The following is a 26,693-nucleotide window of genomic DNA, read 5'->3' as shown; positions in this document are numbered from 1 at the left end:
GAATGACTTCTTCAGGGCATTGAAAAAGAGTCATACAGACTCAGAACGTTAACTCTGTTTCTCTTTCCACAGGTGCTGCCAGACCTGTTGAGCTTTCCCAGAATTTTCTGTTTTTATTTCAGATTTCCAGCATCCGCATTGCAGTATTTTGCTTTTATTATATCAGGTTGGAGTGAGTATGAGGAGAGATGGAAGAGAAACTAGGGAATGATACATATTGAAAACTAAAATGCTTTTACTGAGCCAAGGAGAATGCAGTCAGAGCTTCAAGGTGACTGCAAACCAGAGAATAAGGCCGTCAACCACAGAATATCTGTAAGAAGTCTCACAACACCGGGTTAAAATCCAACAGGTTTATTTGGTACCACAAGCTTTTGGAGTGCTGCCCCTTCATCAGGTGAGTGAGTGAGGGAATATCTGTGGCATTAAGGTTCTTATCTACACACAAGTAAATGCACCTCAGTAACCAGACGTACAATATTGGGTGCTGCTGTTTCAACCAGATAAGACAGAAAGCACCTAAATTTTTATTGTGCCTTTCATAACCATAGGACATCCCAAAGCAATTTACAAGCAATTCAGGTGACTGTGGGCGGCTCTGTGGCACAATGGTTAGCACTGCTGCCTCACAACGCCAGGGACCTGGGTTCAATTCCGGCCTCGGTGTCACTGTCTGTGTGGAGTCTGCACATTCTCCCTGTGTCTGTGTGGGTTTCCTCCGGGTGCTCTGGTTTCCTCCCACAGTCCGAAGATGTGCTGGTTAGGTTGATTGGCCATGATAAATTGACCCTAGTGTCAGGGGGATTAGCAGGGTAAATATGTGGGATTATGGGAATAGGGCCTGGGTGGGTTTGTGGTCGGTGCAGACTCGATAGGCTGAATGGCCTCCTTCTGCACTGCAGAGATTCTTTGGATTCTATGACTCAAAAGCAAGTGTGCTACTACCTCACCAACACTGACACTTTGACTGGGAGTGTATTTGGCTATTAAAGACAACTGAAGGTTACCACCAAAGGGGTTTGCAGAGGTAGCAGCAGCAAGAAGGAAAATCTGTAGTACCTTCTTTCTATGGCTAACAGAAGAATCCTTGTAGCACGCTCTAATGTTGGAAATAAATATAATACTCATCAAGGTAGATGATGTTGGCATTGGAAAGTGGAACCCTTTCCTACCTTGGGCATCGACATGCACAAGCAGAGCAGGTACAAAATCAACTTTGACATAACTCAAAGTTTCATCCACAATGTTCCAACACAAAAATCCAAAGTTGAATCATATGATGGGGTGAATAAGAAGAGAAACATAGAGTTAAAGACAAATTCTGGAAATAGACAATAGGTCCATTAGTATTAGGAGAAAAGATGTTTCCATTACTAGAATTATGGTTGAACAATTGTTTTATCATAAAAAAAACAGAAATTGGAAAACAACATTATCACTACTAGGATAAGATGCTTGATTGTAAATATAAATTATACAGTATACATATTACCTTTAAAAAGAGGAGATAGCAATATCCAGGATAGTTAGCGGATTGGAAATCATTCCTGAATTTAGAAAATTGGGGATGAACACTTCTGAAACTGCAATTGTTGGAAGTTTCAACTAGGCTTGTCTTTATTTCTAGTGATTCAGGTCCTTATTTTGCCGGATTATGATGACGAGCCCCTAAAATTTGTTCTGACAAATTACCCCTCTGCTGCTGGAATGAGGTGGATTATTAACAGTAATGGGCGTGGAAGTGGGAGAGAGAGGAAGGTATGATTGATGACGTTGAAGAATAAAACATTGCCATTACCGCAAGCATTAAGTCGATTTAAAAAGAAGTAGGGAATAGATGAGAAATCAATTCTGACCCCTTCTCAGCACACAAGGATGGGCTGCTGTGTTTGCAGTAAAACATTGCTATGTAAAATGAGAATAAGGGCTGCTGGAGGAGGGAGGGAGGGAGGGGGCTGAGGGCTTGGCCAGAGATGGAGAGATTGACTCCCTAAGGGAGGGGTGTTGATGTGATTGTGGTGGGGCGCTGCGTGCGCAGACTGTCACCTCTCCTGCCCTCGGCAGTGGTAAAGGAGCCACCGGGATCCCAATCCACATCCAGACACAGCGACATCCAGCAACCCGCAGCATCCAACAACACCCCCCCTCCTCCCCTCCGGCCCGCACCCCAACCCATTAACAAGCCAGGCTGGGGAAAGAGATGAAACCAGAGGAAACTGCTGCACATGCAGTGCTAGGCGAGGCTGCTCATACTGCTGCTGCCGCTGCTGTGTAAATATCCCCTACCGCTTGAAAAATCGGGAATGAATGAAGAGAGGAAGGTAAGTGTCAAAACAAAACATGGACGGGAATCCTTCATTTAAACAAAAAGGAGCTATTGTCACCAAATATCCAGCAAGCCGCCTGATACATTGTTACCAGACTGCATTAAGAATTAGAGGTAGCAAGGGGCTCTCTCTCTCTCTTCATCCCTGTGTTTGTGAGAGGATGTTATTTATTTATTTAAATTCATATCTTACATTTTTAGGTATTATTGCTGGCGATTCTCTCTCTGCCTCCTCCTCTCAAAGGATCAGTCTATTTATTTCCCTGCCGCTCTTATTAAAATGTCAACCCCATTCCGCCTTTTGTTGAAGGAATTACAAGCGGTTAGGTAAATCGAGAGTCGCAGTCTTGTGGAAATCCAGCTCTTCCCTTTGCTATTTGCGTGAAGCGACGTGTTCATGTTCCCAGGCTCCTGATAACGCCATGCAATCCCACTCACTGGGCCTGGATCTGAGACTGAAAATGCATTTTTTTAAAAATCTGACTCACCAAACCCCATCCACCTTGCTCCCGATTTAAACTCTGGCAAATGTGTGGAGGAAGGTGCATTCTGTTTAATTATCCATTGGGAGGGGAGGGAGGAATCATTTGTAAAAATTGAGTGAAACAATAAAGGGAATGTATCGAAAGCTCCCATCGGTTTACATAAAACAAGACGATTACAGATTGGAAATCGCCCACAGACACCAGTGCAAGAGCAGTGTGAGCTGTTCACTGTCATGTTGGAGGCTGAGAGGGTCCTGTCATTGACTGGTTATTGCTGCTTTGGGAACTGTGTTGACAAACAAGAAGCTACATTTGTTTTCACTGTAACTGAATCTCTCCCTCTCTCTGTGGAGTGGGCGAATTGGAGATGCAGCCAAGAGTTTACACAAGAGCCCTTCAAAACACCGACAAAAAAACACCTTCCCTTCATTATTAGCGGCAACAACCAACAGCAACACCCCAACCTGTTTCACAAACCTACATTTATTGTCGATTCTCAAAGCAGCGCCGGAAACACTGGCGATCTGCAGCAGGATGTTTAAAATATTTATTCTGCTTTGGTCATGTCCAGTTTGTTTGGATTGAACACTTTTCCACTTACATTATATATTTCCAGGTGAGTGCGGTAGTAGCTGCAGCGACAGACCCTCCTTCCTATTCCCTGGGAGGAAAATTATTATGCATTTGGTCAATTTGATCACGGACAGCTTCTTTAAAAATAAAACCTCAGCGAGTTTTAATTCCGAGAATGGTTCTTGTAAACAAAAGGTCTGGTTATAGAATGGTGGCGCTTTGAAATACCCCACCGGATTTAACTCCTTTTGCTGTGTTTTTATTGTTAATTTGTTACACAAAATTTACCGACCCTTTTTTGCACTGTGGGGAGGGGAAAAGGACACTGAGGATAGTAAGGAAATCCTAGTTTGGTGTTAAGGGTACAGTCGTGTGGTTACTGGGAGGTTTGTGCAATGCAGGTTAACCCTTTGAACAGTCAGTGGTGACCAGAATACACCACAAAACAAAACTGCCCTCAGTCTACGAATGAAGAACTGAACCTTTTGTGCTATAGGACTAGAACGAATCCGGAGGCCGAATATCTCACTTTGAAAGAGCCTGCTGGGATGGACTGTACTTAATTTCCTGTGTATTGTTTCTTTTATTAGTAACTGGTGCAAGCCTTCTGTCTCAGCAGAGTACCAGGTCAAATATTAATTTTAGACTTAAGGCATTTTGTCATTTTAGCAATAGGTTTAAGTGAATGATGTTAGCTGAATGACCAGTTAGCAACAGAAACTGCTATTTTTCTACACACCTCATGAATCAATGGTCACAATATATTAAAGAAGGAAATAGTTAGATTTCTACACCAAAACCCTCAGGCCTCATCTGTGGCTGGGATTCTCCAGGGCCGCTGAGAATGAATAGAGTTTCAACTGGAGCACCAAATTCTTCATTCTCACTTGCAGTAGGGTGGCTACAGACCAGATCAGAGGGTCCCAATCCTAGACTCTAAAGGTGTCAAGGGGTATGGGGAGAGCAAGGGAAAATGTCATTGAGAATAAAGAACAGTACAACACAGGAACAGGCCCTTTGGCTCACCAAGCCTGCGCTGATCATGCTGTCCTACCTAGATCAACCACCTGTATCTCTCTATACCCTGCCTGTTCATGTGCCTATCCAGATAAGTCTTAAATGTCGCTAACGTATGTGCCTCAACCACCTCACTGGGCAGTGCATTCCAGGCCCCCTTTGTGTAAAAACCTTCCCCCACACATCTCTACTGAAGCTTTCCCTCCTTACCTTGAACTTGTGCCCCCTTCTGATTGTCATTTCTGCCCTGGGGAAAAAGCTTCCAACTGTTCACCTTATCTATGCCTCTAATAATTTTATAAACTTCTATTAGGTCGCCCCTCAGCTTCTGTCTTTCCAGGGAGAACAATCCCAGTTTATTCAATCTCTCCTCATTGCTAATACCCTTCGTACCAGGCAAAGGATAAAGCAAAGATAAAGATAAAGGATCAGCCATGATTATGTTGAATGGTGGAGCAGTCTCCCCTATTTTCTATCTTTCTAACTCCAAGTTTGATAATGAGATTGGCAAAGCCAGAAACTTAGTCATAGCAAATTAAATCACTGTGCAGTGATGTCATTGGCTCAGACAGGCCACAATTACTTTCTCTAAACATTTCCCATTGGATAGTTAGCTTCTGTCCGCCACAACAAGATTTCTGAGTGATTTGGCTGAAATGAAGAGTTCATGTTCTGACATGGAGACTACTTGGCAGGAGGAGGGTAACCAGTGTTTGGGTGTTCTGGTGATGGCCCACTTGGGTCATCAATCAAAACCAGGTGAAAGGAGTCATATCCACCATGTTTGATTTAGGAACATAGGAATTAGGAGCAAGAGTAGGCAATTCAGCCCTTCGAGCCCGCTCCGTCATTTAACATGATCATGGCTGATCTCCATCTCATCCTAACTTCCCTGCCTTTTCCCTACAGCCCATTATCCTGGTTTTGGTGAAATATTTATCTATCTCTTTCTTGAATCCATTGATTGATTCTGCATCGACTGCACTTTGGGGCAGTTCAATAAATTCACAACCCTCGTGAGAAGTAGCTTCCCCTTATCTCTATCTTGAACTTCTCCCCTCTTACTCTTTCTCTTGTCCTAGATTGTTCTAGAAGGGGAAACATTTGGTTAACATTTACTTTATCAATCCCGTTGAGTATTTTATATACCTCAATCAAATTCCCCCCTCATTCTTCTGTACTCCAGCGCGTACAAATCCACTGTTTTGCACTGAACCATTATTGAACAACTTTATTCATATCTCCCCAACAGTGGAGAAGACAGGGTAACAAAATGCTTGATTATTCCAAATATATTACACTCACTCCCCATTTAAAATGAACAACTTAGTCATTAAAAAATAATTGGATATGTGTACATCATTTCACAGAGGACAATATGACTAAACCAACGTCAACACTACATCAATGCTTAACAGGTTGCATTGCAAACTTGTTTCTACTGTGATCACAACCAAAATATATATAACCAGTAGTATGCAAAGATAGGGAGGAGAGTTAAGTTGTGAAGAGGACGTAAAAAGTCTACAAAGGGATTAAGTGAATGAGAAAAAAAAATTGCAGATGGTACATAATGTTGGAAAATGTGAACATGTCATACTTTGGCAGGAAGAATAGAATAGAGAGACTGCAGAACTCCATGGTCCAGTGAGTACCAGATATCTGAATCACAATAAGTTAGTGTGCAGGTACAGCAAGTGATAAGGAAGACAAATCTAGTGTAAAATCAGGGAATCGTTCTACACCTGTACAGGACCTTAGTGAGACTGCAACTGGAGTACTGTGTACAGTTTTAGTCTCCTTACTTAAGAAAGGATATCATTGCATTAGAAACAGTTCAGAGAAGGTTCATTCAACTCATTCCTGAGAAGAAGGGGTTGTCTTATGAGGAAAGGTTGAGCAGGTTGGGCCCAAACTCATTGGGGTTTAGAAGTGGTGGTTTTATTGAAACACACAGGCTAGAATTTTACCATCCCGCCCACCATCAGAATCAGAGTGGGCAGAGGTGGACCATGGAAAGGTCCGTTGACCTTGGACGGAATTTTACGGGTTTGAGATGAGTGAAACCGTAAAATTCCACCCATAAGATCCTGAGGGAATTTGACAAGGGGACTTGCTGAAATGATGTTTTCCCTTGTGTGGGAATCTAGAACAAGGAAACACTGTTTAAAAATTAGGAGTCTCCCATTTAAGGCTGAGATGAGAAGAATTTGTTTTCTCCCAGAAGGTTAGTGTTCTGTGGAATTCTCTTCTGCAGAGATCAGTGAATCCATTCAAAGCTGAGTTCAATAAGATTGTGATAAACGAGGGAGGCAAGGGTTATTTGGAGGGGGGTGGAGGGGTGCAGGAATGTGGAGCAGAGGCCACAATCAGCCGCGATCTTACTGAATGATTGAGTGGGTTTGTAGGGCTGAGTGGCCTACTGTGCTGCTAATCCTTGTGTTGATCACTTCTTTACCATCACTTGTGCATATCTATTTATCTATTGATAAATTCTAATCTATGCAAATTATGTCATGTATGTAATAGTTAATTACAAAGATGCAAAATTTAATGGATGGCATTTTCCAAATATTTTGAGAATATTTAAGGCTACAGTGGGAATAAGCTATGTTTGGTATTTATTTGCACCACTTTCCTCCTCTCTTGTCTTTTACTCCCACACTTGCCAATTTAGTCCGGTAACCTGGTTAATCCATGCTGCAGCCTTCTTCACGGCAGCTGTAATGTAGCTTCAGTATAAACCTGTAAGTCATAGAATCCCTACAGTGCAGAAGGAGGCCATTCAGCCCATCAAACCTGCACTGACAACAATCCCACCCAAGCCCTATCCCCGTAACTCCACATATTTACCCTGCTAATCTCCCTGACGCTAAGGGGTAATTTAGCATGGCCAATCAACCTAACCCGCACATCTTTGGAGCCTGGGAGGAAATTGGAGCACCCAGAGGAAACCCATGCAGACACGGGGAGAGCATGCAAACTCCACACAGACAGGGACTCAAGGCTGGAATTGAACCCGGGTCCCTGGCACTGTGAAGCAGCAGTGCTGGCCACTGTGCCACCCATACAGCAGAGTGAGAAACACCTATCAGGCTTTCCTTCATAGAAAATGCAGTAAACTACTCCTGTTAAGTTCCTTGCCTTGCAGGATCAGCAAGGATGATAAAGTCTGTCATTGTTGAGGTTGCTGCATTTGGCCAGTTGGCAGTATTAGGACTGCAAAATATGCATCTTAAATATCACCAGATGACCACAGAAAAAATACTTGATAATAAACAATAAGGACATTGAAAGACACAAGAGAGATTCCGGCCATATTTTAGCAAGGTGCAGAAATCATTCAATTTACATAGAGAAGATTGGCAACACTGAATAAAAGCTTATAGATTATTAAATGTCATATTTTCCAGTGTCTTATTTTTGGTTCTGATCAATTTGGATGGATGGGATCAGTGGATTATAACGTGAGCAAAAATCAGATACTGTATAATTAGAGCATCCCTCCCCACCTTGCTTTCTCTCCTGTAAATAAATTGAGACATAACATCAGTTGGAAAAAAAAGGTCATTGTTCCAGAGTGTAAACTGAAGGCTTGTCAGATGTAATGAGTGTAGCAAAACCTATAAATCATAGCAGACTGTCTTGAACAGTTTTCTTTGCTCAGATGTGGGTTTGTCCACTGAAGGCTGGCCTTTAGCCATGATTTTCTTGCTAGTGTGCTAAGTGCTTATTTGAATAATTGACATGAGCTCCCGGTATAGCCTTGGACTTGTGGTGAGAAGCAACCTTTTATGAAGGGGGCAGGGCTGGTGGTGCTGGGTGGGAGGGGTTTGACTATGAAGGATCTCACAAATAGCTCAAACTTAAAGTGTTGCGGTTATTTAAAGGCTGTGTATAAGGCATATATTTCTGAGCCTTTGCCGAAGCTTACACTGGAATTGAAATATTTGTCAGGTCCAGCTCGAGTTCGGCTACGGCTGTAGGTGAAGGGGGCTGGGGAGGGGCTGCAGGATAGAAGGGGCTGAACAAAAGCGGATTGAAGAGAAATTCAGCCTGAAACATGCAAGAGAACCCATGGGTAAACGGTGGTAGGTAGTCTTCACCCCCACCCCAAAGTTGAATAACTGGCAAAATGGATATGCTATTGCATGAGGTGGGTGTGAGAAAGATTGCCCTTGTTCAGCATTTCATGTCACCAGGACAATAACGCACCCTGTCTAATGGAGAGCGGCAGCTAGGCTTAATGGTTTATATAGTAGCTTTAGGATCTGGGAACAGAAGTGACAGAACACCGCACATTCAAAGGAATGTGGCATGCTAAGGCTACTAAACAGAACATTTTACTATGTCAAGGAAATAGTTCCAAAGTACGAAGCGTTGCTTGTCAGCTTGTTCCATATTTACTGCTTACAGGTGGTTAGCCATGCAGCTCTTACATTTTATCTTGTACCCATATCATTCCAAGGCACTGCTATAGCATATTCTGCATTTAGATCTCACATAAAGCTAACCTTAGAGATCTTTCATTGTATTTTATGAATCCTTTCAAGGCACAACAGTAACATGTGCCAAATCTGTTACTGCGTTCCATGCATATCAAGTTTTCCACAAGGCATAGTTAAAATACAAAATACAATTGAAAACCTTGCTGCACTTTCATCTTCCACCAGCTTTGTAGAAAAACAACTGTTAAACAACACAGCTGCATAACGCATGGTCACATACTGACTTGCAGAGTGCAATATATCTGCCATTATGCAGATGGATGCACCTTCAACTTTCATCCCAGAAGTAACTTTCTGCTTGCAAGACAAAATAGAACAAATTCAAGGGCCCTTCGCTGGTTGGAGAAGGCCACTCTGGTATCTTTGAACCTGGAGGGAACAGGGAATAGTGATATATCATAGTCAGACCTGTGATCATCCTCTGGTTTCTTGTTCTCTTTCTTAGATGTTCATATACACATTCATAGACACAAGTATGTCAATGCAAAATCTACCTGAAGGTGTGCCAGGGAGTCTGCATTCTAATATTTGCCTATTTTTGGTCATTGTAAGCTGGTGGAGAAGACCGAGCAAGATAGTGCCACATAGCATCCTGTGTCCCTCTCATTAAGAAGCAATCAACACAAAGCTATTTACATCCTGGAGGATACACTTGGTGAGCTTGAGAAGCAGTGTCAACTGAGGTAAAGTGCAATGAGTGAGTGGGGAAGCAGTTAGCGATGAAGAGGAGCAAATTCAATGTTGCAGAAGTTTAAAGCTGTAGCAGCCCTTATCCTCACAGGAAGGACAGCTCCAGCACTGCAAGGTGTCTGCAGACCAGTCTCGAGAGAATTGGTCTAGCTAACTTAAGCCTCTTTTGTGAAGCACAGGTAACTGCCGAGGTGCTGTGTCTGACATCATTAACTTGCATCTGTGTACCTTGATGTACAATTCCCTGCCTTCCTTGTCCACTCAAACATTGCTTTCTTACCTAAATCTAGCAGAATAATTGAAACTAGTTTTCCGTTCTGACTATTAGTTAGCAGAGTCAGAAAAGGAGTTGTAAATGAAGTCTTGCTGTGCAAAAATAATTACCACCTAAAGAGCAGCAAAACATAATGCACCAATGACAAGAAAGTATTATGAGCCATAAAATCTAAAGGTTCTTACCAATGCTGAAAAGTGATAGATACCATTTAAGTAGCCAGTTTTGTAGGACCAGTTTATTTAGACAGTTTTGTATCCATTTTACATCAAAGCTATAATCCCAATCATGACATTCAGATTGAACAGGCAGTGAACCTCACAGTGGATGGCAGCAGTGTTTTGAAATATTTTAAAGAAAGTTTTAGTCTAAAATCCAGCTGGCTGAGCACAGAGCTTCACATAGCAACCAATTTGTAACCTGCGGTATCCTAAATATGATTTTCATTGAAGTGCTCGGGTTAGCTTGGAACAGAATGGTTACATCACAAAGACATCATTCGACATGTCATGTCTGTGTCAGCTCTCTAAATGTACAAAGCATCTTGGGTCGCTCCCCTGTCTTTTCCCCAGAGGCCTGCACATTCTCCCTTTTCAGATATGAATCCAATTCCTTCTTGAATGTCTCGATTGAACCTGCATCCACCACATTCTCAGGCAGCGCATTCCAGATCTTAACCACTTGCTGCGTGAAAACATTTCTCCTCATGTCTCTATTGCTTCTTTTGCTAATTACCTTAAATCTATGCCGCCTCATTCTCGATCCTTCCATTATCAGTGGGAACAGTTTTTCCATCTACCCTGTCCAGACCTCTCATGATTTTGAATACCTCCATCAAATCTCCTCTTAGCCTTTTCTTCTCCAAGGAAAACATTTCCAATCAATCTATGTAACTGAAGGGTGGCACAGTAGCACGGTGGTTAGCACTGCTGCTTCACAGCACCAGGGACCTGCGTTCGATTTCCAGCTTGGGTCACTGTCTGTGTGGAGTTTGCACGTTTTCCCTGTGTCTGCTTGAGTTCCTTCCGGGTGCTCCGGTTTCCTCCCACATTCTGAAAGATGGCCTGGTTAGGTGCATTGACCCGAACAGGTGCGGACTGTGGCGACTGGGGGAATTTCACAGTAACTTCATTGCAGTGTTAATGTAAGGCTACTTGTGACTAATAACTAAACTTTAAGTTCCTCTTCCCTGGAAGTGATCTCGTGAAACCTTTTTGCACTCTAATGCATCTTTCCCAAAGTGTGACGCTCTGAACTGGACAGAGTATTCCAGTTGTAGAAGAACCGGTGTTTTATACAAGTTTAACATTACCTTGTATTCTCTGCTCCTATTAATAAAGCTTAGGATACTGTATGCATTATTAACTGCTCTCTCAACCTGTCATGCCACCTTCAAAGACTTATGTGCCCTGGACTCTCTGCTCCTGCATTCTCTTTAGAATTGTGTCCTTTATTTTATATCATATCCACGTTCTTCCTACTAAAATGAATCACTTCACACTCTCTGCATTGAATTTCATTTGCCACAAGTCCGTCCACTCCATCAACCTTTCTGTGTCCTTTTGAGGCTCTACACTGTCCTCCTCACAATTCACCATGCTTCCAAGTTGCACATCCTCCACAAAATTTGAAATTGTGCTCGATACACAAAGATCTAGGTCATTAATATATATATATATATCAGGAAAAGCAGGGATTTCAACGCAGACCACGATGGAACTTTCCAGCTGCTTAAATGATAAATGCCAAAGGCCTCCAATTGCATAAGTTAATAAACTGTTTCTATGTGGTGAATAATTCCTTGGACCAATGATTGAACTTAAATCAACCAGTTTGCTTCAACCATTGGTACTTCTGATGCAGAACTTTATGTAAGCAAATATTTTTTTTAAAGTTGTAACTGTCATCAGTGAAGGATTCTAAACTTTGAAGTGCTGTTGTTAATCTGCAGGGATTATTATGATGTGGAGGTGCCGGCGTTGGACTGGGGTGAACACGGTAAGAAGTCTCACAACACCAGGATTTTGTGTCTCTGTGCCCTGTTTGAGAGCACATTTCCACTCCATCTGACGAAGGAGCAGTGCTCCGAAAGCCTTTGGTATTTGCTACCAAATAAACCTGTTGGACTTTAACCTGGTGTTGTGAGACTTCTTACCGGGATTATTATGACACAGAAACTGGATATAGAATAGATTGCATTTCTGTTACAACCCTGGTGAGGTACCTGTTTGAATGTCAAACAATATTGCAAGCTTGTGCCAGATTTGCATTTTTGTGAGAGATTGAGACAGATTTGTCTCCAACTGCACCTCACTTTCCTGATATTAATCAACCAATCAAGCTGTAACTGCCCTTGATTTCCACTGTTCTATCAAATGGCAGGAAGCTAATGCCTAAATACGTGATGATTAGAAATGACCTTGTGACTTTGTTCTGCAATTTACTGCCTTGCAGTTATTTTCTAACGAAATGGATTCACATTAATATTGTATTTTGAGTAAATTCCATGGTGAAACGTCAATGGCATAGATTAGCAATTTTATGATAATTGTTTGAATCTATCCTGATGTGAAATTGGCTTAGTTACTTCATAATGTACTGTTTGACACAGATTACATTCTTATCTTTTGATTGTTTTTTAACAATTCTGTGACTAATGAACATTAGTGTAATTCAGTATTTTTATTATCAAGATTAACTGAGTACTGTAGAGTTGGCATTTGTAGCATCAGGAAAGCGGAATCCAATCAATCAAAAAATGATTATGCGGCAGCCTCAGATGAAGTAAGTTACGTTTTTCATCAGAGACTTGTATTGTTTGTCGGTTAATACAGTACCTGCATTTTAATAACAGCACTAACTAGTGTTGAAGCATAAGTGTTGTGAATAAGTGACCCCCCCCCCCCCCACCCCCGAGTCAGATATTTCTCTTCATTGTCTATGATTGTTCAGTTGCTCCTTTCGGACTTCGCCATGTTTTGCTAAATACTATTTTATCGGCTATAAGGGCACATGTTGTTTTCCGAATGTTAGTAGGACAGCTATTCTTTCAGTTGATGAAATCTTCAATATACAAAATTATGCTTTTAATTAAATCATTCCATTCAATTTTTTTTAATATCCAAAAAGTGATGGTGACACTTGTACTTCTCTGTCAGTCCCAATCATCCATACACTGGTTTGAACTGTCTATTGGTACCAGACCTCTTTATACAGGAGTTAGTGGCTGATCATTGAGGGCTGGCAGGACATTGAGCTAAACTGCAAGAATATGCATGTAAAAAATATATGCAGCTATGGTAATAATTAAACAATATGTTTCATTATACAAAACCATTTTAATTATACAAACCGTGGCGGCACGGTGGCACAGTGGTTAGCACTGCTGCCTCACAGTGCCAGGGACCCGAGCTCAATTCCAGTCTTGGGTGAATGTCTGTGTGGAGTTTGCACGTTCTCCCCGTGTCTGCATGGGTTTCCTCCGGGTGCTCCAGTTTCCTTCAACATTCTCAGAGAGTTAGGTCAATTGGCCATACTAAATTGTGACTATCAGGGTAAATACGTGGGATTGTGGGGATAGGGCCTGGGTGGGATTGTTGTCAGTGCAGGTTCAATGGGCCAAATGGCCTCCTGCTGCTCATGATGTGGAGATGCCGGCGTTGGACTGGGGTAAACACAGTAAGACGTTTAACAACACCAGGTTAAAGTCCAACAGGTTTATTTGGTAGCAAAAGCCACACAAGCTTTCGGAACTCCAAGCCCCTTCTTCAGGTGAGTGGGAATTCTGTTCACAAACAGGGCATATAAAGACACAGACTCAGTTTACATGAATAATGGTTGGAATGCGAATACTTACAGCTAATCAAGTCTTTAAGATACAAACAACGTGAGTGGAGAGTGCATCAAGACAGGCTAAAAAGATGTACCGCTGCAGGAAAGGATGTCCCGAGGCATGGTACATTGGGGAAACCATGCAGACGCTGCGACAACGGATGAATGAACACCGCTCGACAATCACCAGGCCAGACTGTTCTCTTCCTGTTGGGGAGCACTTCAGCCGTCACGGGCATTCGGCCTCTGATATTCGGGTAAGCGTTCTCCAAGGCGGCCTTCACGACACATGACGGCGCAGAGTCGCTGAGCAGAAACTGATAGCCAAGTTCCACACACACGAGGACGGCCTCAACCGGGATATTGGGTTCATGTCACACTATTTGTAACCCCCACAGCCTGCCTGGACCTGCAGAGTTTCATTGGCTGTCTTGTCTGGAGACAATACATATCTTTTTAGCCTGTCGTGATGCTCTCTCCACTCACATTGTTTGTATCTTAAAGACTTGATTAGCTGTAAGTATTCGCATTCCAACCATTATTCATGTAAATTGAGTCTGTGTCTTTATATGCCCTGTTTGTGAACAGAATTCCCACTCACCTGAAGAAGGGGTTTGGAGCTCCGAAAGCTTGTGTGGCTTTTGCTACCAAATAAACCTGTTGGACTTTAACCTGGTGTTGTTAAACTTCTTACTCCTGCTGCTCTGCAGGGATTCTATAGATTCTATTCTAATTTACTGTTAGGAATAAAGATGCCACACAGACTGACTCAGTTTAGCACACATTTCCTTACAGTACACATATATCCAAAGTGTGTGCTTTAATGTACTTTGGCAACAAAATACATTTCAGTATTTTTTGTTATTGCAATTACACTCTTTCATAAAGCATGATCTGAATTAGTGAATGTTCTTTTATCGTTGCCACGTTACTGGCCAATGAACTGATTGTGTTAGAAAAGAGTCTTGCTCCTCACTATTTTCAAACTGAAAATAGAACATAGAACATAGAACAGTACAGCACAGAACAGGCCCTTCGGCCCACGATGTTGTGCCGAGCTTTATCTGAAACCAAGATCAAGTATCCCACTCCCTATCATCCTGGTGTGCTCCATGTGCCTATCCAATAACCGCTTAAATGATCCTAAAGTGTCTGACTCCACTATCACTGCAGGCAGTCCATTCCACACCCCAACCACTCTCTGCATAAAGAACCTACCTCTGATATCCTTCCTGTATCTCCCACCACGAACCCTATAGTTATGCCCCCTTGTAATAGCTCCATCCACCCGAGGAAATAGTCTTTGAACGTTCACTCTATCTATCCCCTTCATCATTTTATAAACCTCTATTAAGTCTCCCCTCAGCCTCCTCCGCTCCAGAGAGAACAGCCCTAGCTCCCGCAACCTTTCCTCATAAGACCTACCCTCCAAACCAGGCAGCATCCTGGTAAATCTCCTCTGCACTCTTTCCAGCGCTTCCACATCCTTCTTATAGTGAGGTGACCAGAACTGCACACAATATTCCAAATGTGGTCTCACCAAGGTCCTGTACAGTTGCAGCATAACCCCACAGCTCTTAAACTCCAACCCCCTGTTAATAAAAGCTAACACACTATAGGCCTTCTTCACAGCTCTATCCACTTGAGTGGCAACCTTTAGAGATCTGTGGATATGAACCCCAAGATCTCTCTGTTCCTCCACAGTCTTCAGAACCCTACCTTTGACCCTGTAATCCACATTTAAATTAGTCCTACCAAAATGAATCGCCTCACATTTATCAGGGTTAAACTCCATTTGCCATTTTTCAGCCCAGCTTTGCATCCTATCTATGTCTCTTTGCAGCCTACAACAGCCCTCCACCTCATCCACTACTCCACCAATCTTGGTGTCATCAGCAAATTTACTGATCCACCCTTCAGCCCCCTCCTCTAAGTCATTAATAAAAATCACAAAGAGCAGAGGACCAAGCACTGATCCCTGCGGCACTCCGCTAGCAACCTGCCTCCAATCCGAAAATTTTCCATCGACCACCACCCTCTGTCTTCGATCAGACAGCCAGTTACCTATCCAATCGGCCAACTTTCCCTCTATCCCACACCTCCTCACTTTCATCATAAGCCGACCATGGAGGACCTTATCAAACGCCTTACTAAAATCCATGTATATGACATCAACTGCCCTACCTTCATCAACACTAGCAATTATATATGGAATTAAAGATGATCACTGGTGATTTACATTCATTCATGTGACATTCATGCACAAACAAATCAAAGAGAGACTCCATGTACATGGAATTATCTAGAAATAACTACATGGTAATAGGTCATTCGGCCCAACCACTCTGTGTTGGTATTTATAGAATCATAGAGTTTTGCAGTACAGAAAGAGGCCCCATTGTGTCTGTGCCGGCCATCAAGTACCTACCTATTCAAATCCCATTTTCCAGTACTTGGTCTGTCGCCTTGTATGCTATGGCATCTCAAGTGCTAATCTATATGCCTCTTAAATTATATGAGGGTTCCCATCTCTACCAACCTTTCAGGCAGTGAGTTCCAGATTCCCATCACCCTCCGTGTGAAAAAGCTTATCTACAAAACCCCTTTAAGTCTCCTGCCGCTCACCTTAAATCTATACCCCCTGGTCATTGACCCTTCTACTTGGGAAAAGCTCCTTTTTACCCTATGTGGTAAACCACTGTTAGCTTATTGCCTGTGTGTGTGTGTGTGTGTGTGTGTGTGTGACATGCCTGGACACGTCCCTGCCGGCCCTGCCTGGGACTCCTCCCCCCCCCCCCCCACCCCCCTGTCCAGGTATAAAGGTGACTGCTCCCCACCCCCCTGCCTCAGTCTCTGGAACAGTTCATCGGCATGGGTGTGCTCCAAGTCTTTTGGCTAATAAAAGCCTATTTGTTCTTGCATACAAACTAGTCTTTGCTTGATTGATGGTGCATCACCCTATCAATATCCCTCATAATTTTGTACACCTCAATCAGGTCTCCTCAATCTTTTCTGCTCTAAGGAAGACAACCCCAGGCTAACCAGCCCCTCTTCATAGCTGAAACGCTCCAGCCCAGGCAACATCCTGGTGAATCTCCTCTGCACTCTTTCTAGTGTAATCATGTCCTTCCTATAGTGTGGCAACCAGAACGGTACACAGTACTCTAGGTGTGGCCTAACAAGTGTTTTATATAGCTCCATCATAACCTCCTGCTCTTATGTTCTCTGCCTCGGCTAATAACAATAAGTATCCCCCATGTGGGCATTTGTCCTAATCTCATGTGTTCAATTGTTCCAAAATCTCACCGTTCCTTCAACCATCTATCTGCTGTATTATAGAGAAGTTGCATTTTATCCTTGTATCATCCATTTATTTTATGCTTTTTGATTTGTTACATTTGTTGTTGGAAAATGTCTGGTTTTCTGAGAGGGGAAGCTGACTGCATAGATAGACTCATTGGCAGTGACAAATAATGACTGTGTTATGTAATATATGAATGGACATCCAACATGAGAGATGCAAAATTAGAAGAACATAACTCACACTGAAACGTACAGGGAAATAAAATATGAGCTTGTGACTTTTTGGAATCATACACTGATAAACACACATTACACTAGCTGAAAATCTGAAATGGAAACAGAAAATGCTGGAAATATTCAACAGGTCAGGCAGCATCTGTGGAGCAAGAAGCAGAATTAACATTTTAGTTCAATGACTTTACATCATGACCTGTTTCTCTCACCACAGATGGTACCTGACCTGTTCAGTATTTACACCATTTTCTGCTTTCACATATTTCAGTTAAGAAGGGTAACGATGTGAATTTTCCACAGGTTAGCCTACACCCATCCATGCTCTATTGTACTGACTGCCACTGCCTTGGCACTTTGGTTATGATATTTGATGGTTGGCATTCTGGCCACACAGTTTGGTGTACCATGCACATAAATCCTGCCTCCCTATGGATTTCTGATATTAGTATTTTCAGTGTTTTGTACTAATGCTTTGTTGGTGTGGAACTTGGCACTTGATTTCTAGTGTAAGGCAGAAAAGGTGATGTGAAGGACAAATGAGTATATTAATTGCACTCATTCAATAATTTCCTACAATTGAGGGACGACTGTAGCTTGCCAACAACGGTGACAGGAAAACAATAAAATCCATTTTGGCACCCAATCATGTCCACCACACCAATATATGGGAAAGATGGAAATGATATAAAACTGAGATATTGATTAAAGTAATAAAATGTTTGCTTGCCATTTGTCTTTTCTTTTGCCAAAAGTATAATGTGATCCTGATCCTGTACAGGAACACAATGTATTTGTAATGAGTTCAGTTGCAATTTGGCATGAGTCCCATTGTAACAACAAAAATAGAGCTTGGGTACCTACAAAATGAAATGTTTTGGTTTATTACATTTAAAAAAAATAAGAGCCCATTGAATCTCTGTCAGTTGGTTGGGCCAAATTGCTGAACTCATTACAAATACATTGTGTTCCTGTACAGGATCAAGGCCACGTTATGCTTATACGAATCATTTAAATCTGCAGAGCAATATATACTTACCTCATTAAATTTCTGGTAATCTTGCGATACAAAAACATAGGAATTAGGAGCAGAAGTAGACAATCCAGCCCTTCAAGCCTGCTCTGCCATTTAATCAGATCATGGTTGATCTCTCCCTGGTCTCAAATCCTCCTCCCCACCAGTTACCCATAATATTAGCAACTCCAAGTCATTCCTTTTGAAAACCAGTAACAATATGACCAGCTCTGTTTAGTGGGTTCCACAGTATCTGCTTGAGATAAAAATGATTTTGATGTTTATCAGGTTGAAATAATTGTCTTTTTCTGAGCTGCAAAGTTGCTTTCTCAAGAATGAACATTTCCTCATTTTCAAATGCGCCACACAGAGTTCAGATGAGCATTTGTTGTGGGTTTCAGCTAGTTGGGAATAACTATGTTTTTCATTCTCGAGTGTGTTTACAGCTTGTATCTATCTGACTGTTCATTTCTGATAAGTAATTAGAACATATTAGTCTTCATGCCAAAACTGTCTGATTATAACTTCACAGTAAGAAGTCTCACAACACCAGGTTAAAGTCCAACAATTTTATTTGGTAGCAAACGCCACTAGCTTTCGGAGCGCTGCCCCTTCATCAGGTAAGTGGGAGTTCTGTTCACAAACAGGGCCTATAAAGACACAAACTCAATTTATAAAATAATGGTTGGAATGTGAGTCTTTAAAGGTAATCAAGTCTTAAAGGTACAGACAATGTGAGTGGAGAGAGCGTTAGGCACAGGTTAAATAGATGTGTATTGTCTCCAGACAGGACAGTTAGTGAGATTTTGCAAGCCCAGGCAAGTCGTGGGGGTTACAGATAGTGTGACATGAACCCAAGATACCGGTTGAGGCTGTCTTCATGTGTGTGGAACTTGGCTATCAGTCTCTGCTCAGCGACTCTGCGTTGTCGTGTGTCATGAAGGCCGCCTTGGAGAACGCTTACCCGAAGATCAGAGGCCGAATGCCCATGACCTCTGAAGTGTTCCCCAGCAGGAAGAGAACACTCTTGCCTGGTGATTGTTGAGCAGTGTTCATTCATCCATTGTCGTAGCGTCTGCATGGTCTCCCCAATGTACCATGCCTCGGGACATCCTTTCCTGCAGCGTATCAGGTAGATAACGTTGGCCGAGTTGCAAGTGTATGTACCGTGTGCCTGGTGGATGGTGTTCTCACATGAGATGATGGCATCCGTGTCGATGATCCGGCATGTCTTGCAGAGGTTGCTGTGGCAGGGTTGTGTGGTGTCGTGGTCACTGTTCTCCTGAAGGCTGGGTAGTTTGCTGCGGACAATAGTCTGTTTGAGGTTGTGCGGTTGTTTGAAGGCAAGAAGTGGGGATGTGGGGATGGCCTTGGCGAGATGTTCATCTAAAGATGAACAGTGACCATGACACCACACAACCCTGCCACAGCAACCTCTGCAAGACGTGCTGGATCATCAACACGGATGCCATCATCTCACGTGAGAACACCATCCACCAGGTACACGGGACATACTATTGCAACTCGGCCAACGTTGTCTACCTGATACGCTGCAGGAAAGGATGTCCTGAGGCATGGTACATTGGGGAGACCGTGCAGACGCTACGACAATGGATGAATGAACACCGCTTGACAATCACCAGGCAAGAGTGTTCTCTTCCTGTTGGGGAACACTTCAGCGGTCACAGGCATTCGGCCTCTGATCTTCAGGTAAGCATTCTCCAAGGCGGCCTTCACGACACATGACAACGCAGAGTTGCTGAGCAGAGACTGATAGCCAAGTTCCGCACACATGAAGACGACCTCAACTGGGATCTTGGGTTCATGTCACACTATCTGTAACCCCCATGACTTGCCTGGACTTGCAAAATCTCACTAACTGTCCTGTCTGGAGACAATACACATCTCTTTAACCTGTGCTTAACGCTCTCTCCACTCACATTGTCTGTACCTTTAAGACTTGATTACCTGTAAAGACTCGCAATCCAACCATTATTTTGTAAATTGAGTTTGTGTCTTTATATGCCCTGTTTGTGAACAGAACTCCCACTTACCTGACGAAGGGGCAGCACTCCGAAAGCTAATGGCTTTTGCTACCAAATAAACCTGTTGGACTTTAACCTGGTGTTGTGAGACTTCTTACTGTGTTTACCCCAGTCCAACGCTGGCATCTCCACATCATGATTATAACTTCACAAAGGTTACTATATGTGAACAATGGTCATTTAAACATATATAGGTAAAATATAAAAAATAACAATTTTAAGCCAAACTCTTAAGAAAGATGATGTAGAGATTCTTTGCACTTTTATTGCCATCCCTAATTGGTCTCGAGATGAGGTGGTGAGCTGCCTCCTTAAACTGCTGCATCCATGTGGTGGAAGTACAGCTACAATGCTGTTTGGCAGGGAGTTCCAGTATTTTGACCCAGTGACATTGAAGGAATAACGATATATTTCCAAGTCAGGATGGTTAGTGACTTGAAGGGGAACTTCCAGGTGGTGGTGTTCCCATGTGTCTAGTGCCCTTGTCCTTCTAGATGGTAGCAGTTGTGGATTTGGAAAGTGCTGTGTAAGGAGCTTTGGTGAGTTCATGCAGTGCATCTTGTAGATAGTGTGCATTGCTGCCACTGTGTGTTGGTAGAGAGTGAGGGTTTGTGGGTGGTGTGCCAATCAAGTGGGTTGCTTTTCCTGGACGGTGTCAAGTTTCTTGAGTGTTTGGGAGCTGCCGTCATCCAGGCAAGTGGAGACTATTCCATCACACTCCTGACTTGTGTCTTGTAGATAGTGGACAAGCTTTGGGGAGTCAGGAGGTGAACTACAGTACTTATATGTTGAGTCCAGTTCAATTTCTGGTCAATGGTAAACCCCAGGATGTTGATAGTGGGGGATTCAGTGATGGTAATGCCATTGAGTGTCCAGGGGTGCTCATAGTGCTCATAGATGTTTACAGCATGGAAACAGGCCCTTCGGCCCAACTTGTCCATGCCGCCCTTTCTTTTTAAAACCCCTAAACTAATCCCAATTGCCCGCATTTGGCCCATATCCCTCTATACACATCGTATCCATGTAACTATCAAAATGCTTTTTAAAAGATAAAATTATACCCGCCTCTACTACTACTTGTTCCAGCTTGTTCCAGACACTCACCACCCTCTGTGTGAAAAAAATGCTCCTCTGGACACTTTTGTATCTCTCCCCTCTCACCTTAAACCTATGCCCTCTAGTTTTAGACTCCCCTACCTTTGGGAAAAGATATTGACTATCTAGCTGATCTGTGCCCCTCATTATTTTATAGACCTCTATAAGATCACCCCTCAGCCTCCTAGGCTCCAGAGGGAAAACGTCCCAGTCTATCCAGCCTCTCCTTATAACTCAATCCATTAAGTTCCGGTAGCATCCTAGCAAATCTTTTCTGCACTCTTTCTAGTTTAATAATGATGGTTCGATTCTCTCTTGATGGAGATGGTCATTGCCTGGCACTTGTGTGGCACGAATATAACTTGTCACTTGTCAGTCCAAGCCTGGATATTGTCCAGGTGTTGCTGCATTTGGACATGGACCAGCTGAGATATATAAACTGCAGAGGGAAATATTACATTATATACAAATTTAACATCTAATGAATAGTTAAATACAAAAAAGTTACTTTTGTGACAGCTAAGGGTTAACATCCCAACTGGCCATAAAGGGCTTACAGTGAGATCAACTGTAAATGGGTAAACCATGTCCAGCTTCAGATTCAACAGATATTTACAGGACTAGAGGTAGAATATTTTATGGTTTGTCAGTAATTCAGCAATGGTGAAAAGGCTGACAGCAACCCTTTTGTGATTCTGCTTTTCGTACATGTACCTCTCCCAAAATGGGCCTTATTTAGAATTAGTTTGTTATAAATTTTCACTAAACTTCCAGAACCTGAATATTTTCTTTAGAAATTATGTGCATTGGACGACATAGATAGCAGCTTTTTGTTCAGTGGATAGTTCATTCCACGTCTACATTTTAAAGGCTCTCGGTCTGAGATACCTTATTGGTAGGCTAGAATTTAACAACAGACGCAGTATTGTGTCTCAGAGATATGCAGAGATGACACACCAGGTTCTATGTGTGAACAGGAGATTAAGTAGCTTTTAAACTGTCTGCTTGTTCTAGTCTCTATCTAAATGCATTGACAGCACACAGCACAGTCAGCAGTCAACACACACACATTCACCCACACACATTCACACACACACACATACACAAACACACACATACACACACAATTAAGCACTGAACAATTAAACACAACACACAGTGTAAGCAAGAGCAAATCGTTCTTTAAATATCTTCTATACTCTTACTTTACATTAGGAAATTGAACAGTCAGTGTTGCGAGTTTTGTATTTGGCCTGTTTCCGCTGCTATCAGAATGATAATTTGTGATGTGGGTGAGGTCGCATGCTTGCTATATCAAGATCTATTTTTTCTCACTCCCTATTTTCAATAAAAAGCAGAGCTTTTCACCATTTTTCAATTCTATTTACTAGTCCAAATATGGGAAGGTAAGGCTTATTGAATTGATTAAAAACAAGAAATGACTAAAAGACATTTTTCTCTCTGTTACAAAGTGGGTTATTAACCTCATGAACCTTTTAATAGCTACTTAATAAATATAACTGATAAAGTTCAGTAAATTAGTTGTGGAGTGCACAATATCTATTTATTAGTGTTACAAGTAGGCTTACATTAACAGTGCAACAGAGTTGCTGTGAAAATCGCCTAATCACCACACTCCGGCGCCTGTTCGGGCACACTGAGGGAGAATTTAGCATGGTCAATGCACCTAACCAGCACGTCTTTCAGACTGTGGGAGGAAACTGGAGCAAACCCATGCGGCCATGATTAAACATATTACCCTAATCATTGTGTGAACATTTAATCATAGAAATCTTGGAGATTACAGCAGTAACTGAGCTAGTTGTACTCTTCATTTATGTCAATCCCATTTCTCAGCTCATCCCTGTGTCCTTTGACACTTTTTCTTCTCAAATATTCACCCTTCTAAAGGATGTTGCAGTTTCTGCCTCAATGGCGAACCTGTAATTTCTCACTCCTGGTCTCGCTCTCATAAATCTTTGCCTCCTTTCCGTGTCGTTAACATCGTTTTTATAATGGAGTGTCCAGATTATTAATATTGTTTCTATAGTCTGCACCCAGAATGTACATAAATTATAATGTATTGAGATTTGATGACAACTGTTCAGACAATGGTTTCACGAAAGTAAAGAAGGTGATCAGATTTATTTTGCATCAGGTTATTACAGTGGCACAGTGGTTAGCACTGCTACCTAACAGTCCCTGGGTTCAATTCCCAGCTTGGGTGACTGTCTATATGCATGTTCTCCCTGTATCTGTGTGGGTTTCCTCCGGATGCTCTGATTTCCTTCTACAATCTGAAAAACGTGCTGGTTCGGTGCATTGACCCGAACAGGTGACGGATTGTGGCGGCTAGGGGAATTTCACAGTAACTTCATTGCAGTGTTAATGTAAGCCTTACTTGTGACTAATAAATAAGTTTTACTTTTACTTAATAATTGGACAGTTTGGGAAGCTCCTGAGAGCTCCACTATTTAGCCTGTTTGTGGATTAAGAGACAAAAATACATTCCAGAAACCAGTTAGAATTTAATCCTAACTCAATCATGTCATCAAATTAATTTATTTAAGTAGAAAATTGTCATTTTTCATAGAAGTACATTTGGGATATTAGAAACGTAGAAACCAGAAGCAGGAGTAGGTCATTCGGCCCTTCAAGCCTGCTCCGCCGTTTATTATAATCATGGCTCATCATCAAATTCAATATCCTGATTCCCCCCTTCTCCGCATATCCTTTGATCGTTTTAGCCCCAAGAGCTACATCTAATTTCTTCTTGAAAAAAATTAAATCAGGGACAAACCTGACTTTAATGTAGGCATCTATAGTAAAGTGGAGATGCCCAATTTAAACAATTTACAGTAATTTGTTGAATTATTTCGTACAACAATATGAAACACACATTTTACAACTAAAAAAATCCATCTAGCAATGGAACTGTAGGAACCCTAGAAATACTCAGCAGACGGGGATCTGGCAAACAGGTTCTCAACAACAGAACCGGCGGAGGAAGATTCACTATCTGGAATATCTCAATGGCTGCTCTGGCAGTTGAAGGCTGCAGCAGAACGAAATCTCCAATTGCCTTGCTTTCCTTGCCATTGGATCGAGGTTTTACTCCACCACATGTGGAGGTTGGTATGCAATAGTGTCTCCACGCTAAAAGATGTCATGCACAGGTGTCTTTCTTTCTCAGCACATCTCCCAAACCCTCTGGCGACCAGCAATTGGTGACCCAAACACTACAAACAACACCAGTCTCTCTACAAAGGCCTTCACAAAGGCCGATGACGCTGTAAAGTGTGAGGTATTCTGGAAGGTCCTACTAAAGTATAGATGTTCTCCAAAATCCATTACCATCCTTCCCCTGCTTCATGATGATGTGTGAGTGGTGATCCTTAACAACGGATCCATTACAGACCCTTTTGAAGTTGAGTCAGGAGTCAGACAAGGTTATGTCATCACTCTAACTCTCTTTTCGATCTTCCTTGCTGCCATACTACATTTGATTAGAGACAAGCTCCCTGCTGGTGTGCAGCTCCCTTATCGAATGAATGGTTAACTATTTAATCTCAGACAACTCCAATCAAAGACCAAGACCATCCCGACCTTAGTCATTGAGCTTCAAGATGCTGATGATGCTGCACTAAGTGCTGTGTCAGAAACGGATCTCCAGAGAATATTCAGTATATTTACTGAGGCTTATGAGAAGATGGGACATATACTCAACATTCAGAAGACCAAAGTCTTCAATCAGCAAGCCCCAAATGCACATGCCCCAACTCCATTGATGAATTCATAGAATCAAAGAATCCTACAGTTCAGAAGGAGGCCATTTGGCCCAGCAGGTCTGCACCGACCACAATCCCACCCAGGCCCTATCCCCATAGCACCATGCATTTATCCTAGAAAGTCCTCCTGACACTAAGGGGCAATTTAATATGGCTAATCCACCTAACCCACACATCCTTGGACTGTGGGAGGAAACCGAAGCACCCGGAGGAAACCCATGCCGACACGGGGAGAACGTGCAAACTCTACACAGGCAGTGACCCAAGCCGGGAATCAAACTCAGATCCTTGACACTGTAAGGCAGCAGTGCTAACCACTGTGCCACTGTTCCACCCCTGTGCCACCCCGTGCCGCCTCAGATTCATGATGAGTGCCTGGAAACTGTGGAACATTTCCACTACCTTGGAAGTTATCTTTCACAGAAGGCTGACATTGACAAAGAAATCCAGCATCACTTGAAATCTGCCGGCACAGACTTTGGCCATCTGAGGAAGATCGCAACATCAAAACAGAAACCAGGCTCATGGTTTACCATGCAGTTATGACCCCTACCTTACTGTTCAGGGCTGAAACATGGACAACATGCAAGAGGCACCTCAAAGCACTGGAGGCAAACCATCAACGCTGGTGGAATTTAGGCATTTAAAACCTTGGAAAATGCAGTCAAATCTGTTTATGCCAATCTGACCAAAATAAATTCCTGTTACCGACACCGTTTATTACTGGTTCACTGCTTATTCTAGTATGTTCTGCTTGCAGTCTATTAAATTGAAGTGTTAATTACAAATAATGTTTATGTCCCGTTGCACAGAACATGATTTGACTGTGCTTTTGTGAATATAGGAAACTTGAAGATGTGAAAGTTTGCAACATATGAAACGATGTGCTCACTGATCATTACATTCTTTACAGATGTCTAATGCAGTACATAAAATGGTGCTGCTCCATATGGTGCTTGTAAAAGTTTAATGGCTCCAGTAACCAACTTAAAAAGTAACGTGGTATAAAAAAATTATCACAGTATAAAATACGTGCAGCAATATGTTTAGGTAATGTGCCAGAAATGAAAAGAACTTTCTGGGACTGTACTTGCACAGTTTCAGAACAATTGCGTTGATGGGTTGTTGGGACTTGGGCCGTGCTTGTGGAGCAGCATTTATTATCCATCCCCAGTTACTGCAAGGGAATTAAGAATCTCTAGTGTGGGATTGGATTCACAAGCTAGCCAGAGTGAGTGCACCTGAGAAACATTAACGAACAGTTGATTTCTTTTTACAACAGTCTGGCAGCTTTCATAGTCATTGTTTTCTGATGCCAAACTACCAGATGTATTGAATTCAATTTCCCAACTTGCCCTGATTTGCTTTGGACTCCCAACCTGAACCAGTGGCTAGTGCAATACTAAAACAGGAACGCTAACATATTCCTTTCCATAACTGACATTTGTGGCACTGATATCGATTGGTTAAAAAAATGCAAAATGTTATCCTGACATACTGACACCATAGAAC

General features: G+C 42.3%; 1 protein-coding gene across 1 annotated transcript in view; it reads left to right on the top strand.

Moving 5' to 3' along the window:
- Positions 1-2,228: 2,228 nt before the first annotated feature.
- The window catches only part of rai2 (retinoic acid induced 2), an 84,310-nt gene continuing 59,845 nt past the window's right edge, over positions 2,229-26,693 (top strand). Inside the window, exon 1 of the mRNA XM_078232377.1 lies at positions 2,229-2,321. Coding sequence (XP_078088503.1) covers positions 2,304-2,321 — 18 coding nt within the window. The 5' untranslated portion in view covers positions 2,229-2,303. The remainder of the gene's footprint in view (positions 2,322-26,693) is intronic.

Source organism: Mustelus asterias, chromosome 17, assembly GCF_964213995.1.
Source record: "Mustelus asterias chromosome 17, sMusAst1.hap1.1, whole genome shotgun sequence".
Taxonomy (NCBI): domain Eukaryota; kingdom Metazoa; phylum Chordata; class Chondrichthyes; order Carcharhiniformes; family Triakidae; genus Mustelus; species Mustelus asterias.
The sequence above is the reverse complement of the archived record's forward strand: the minus strand, read 5'-3'. Positions and strand labels throughout refer to the sequence as shown.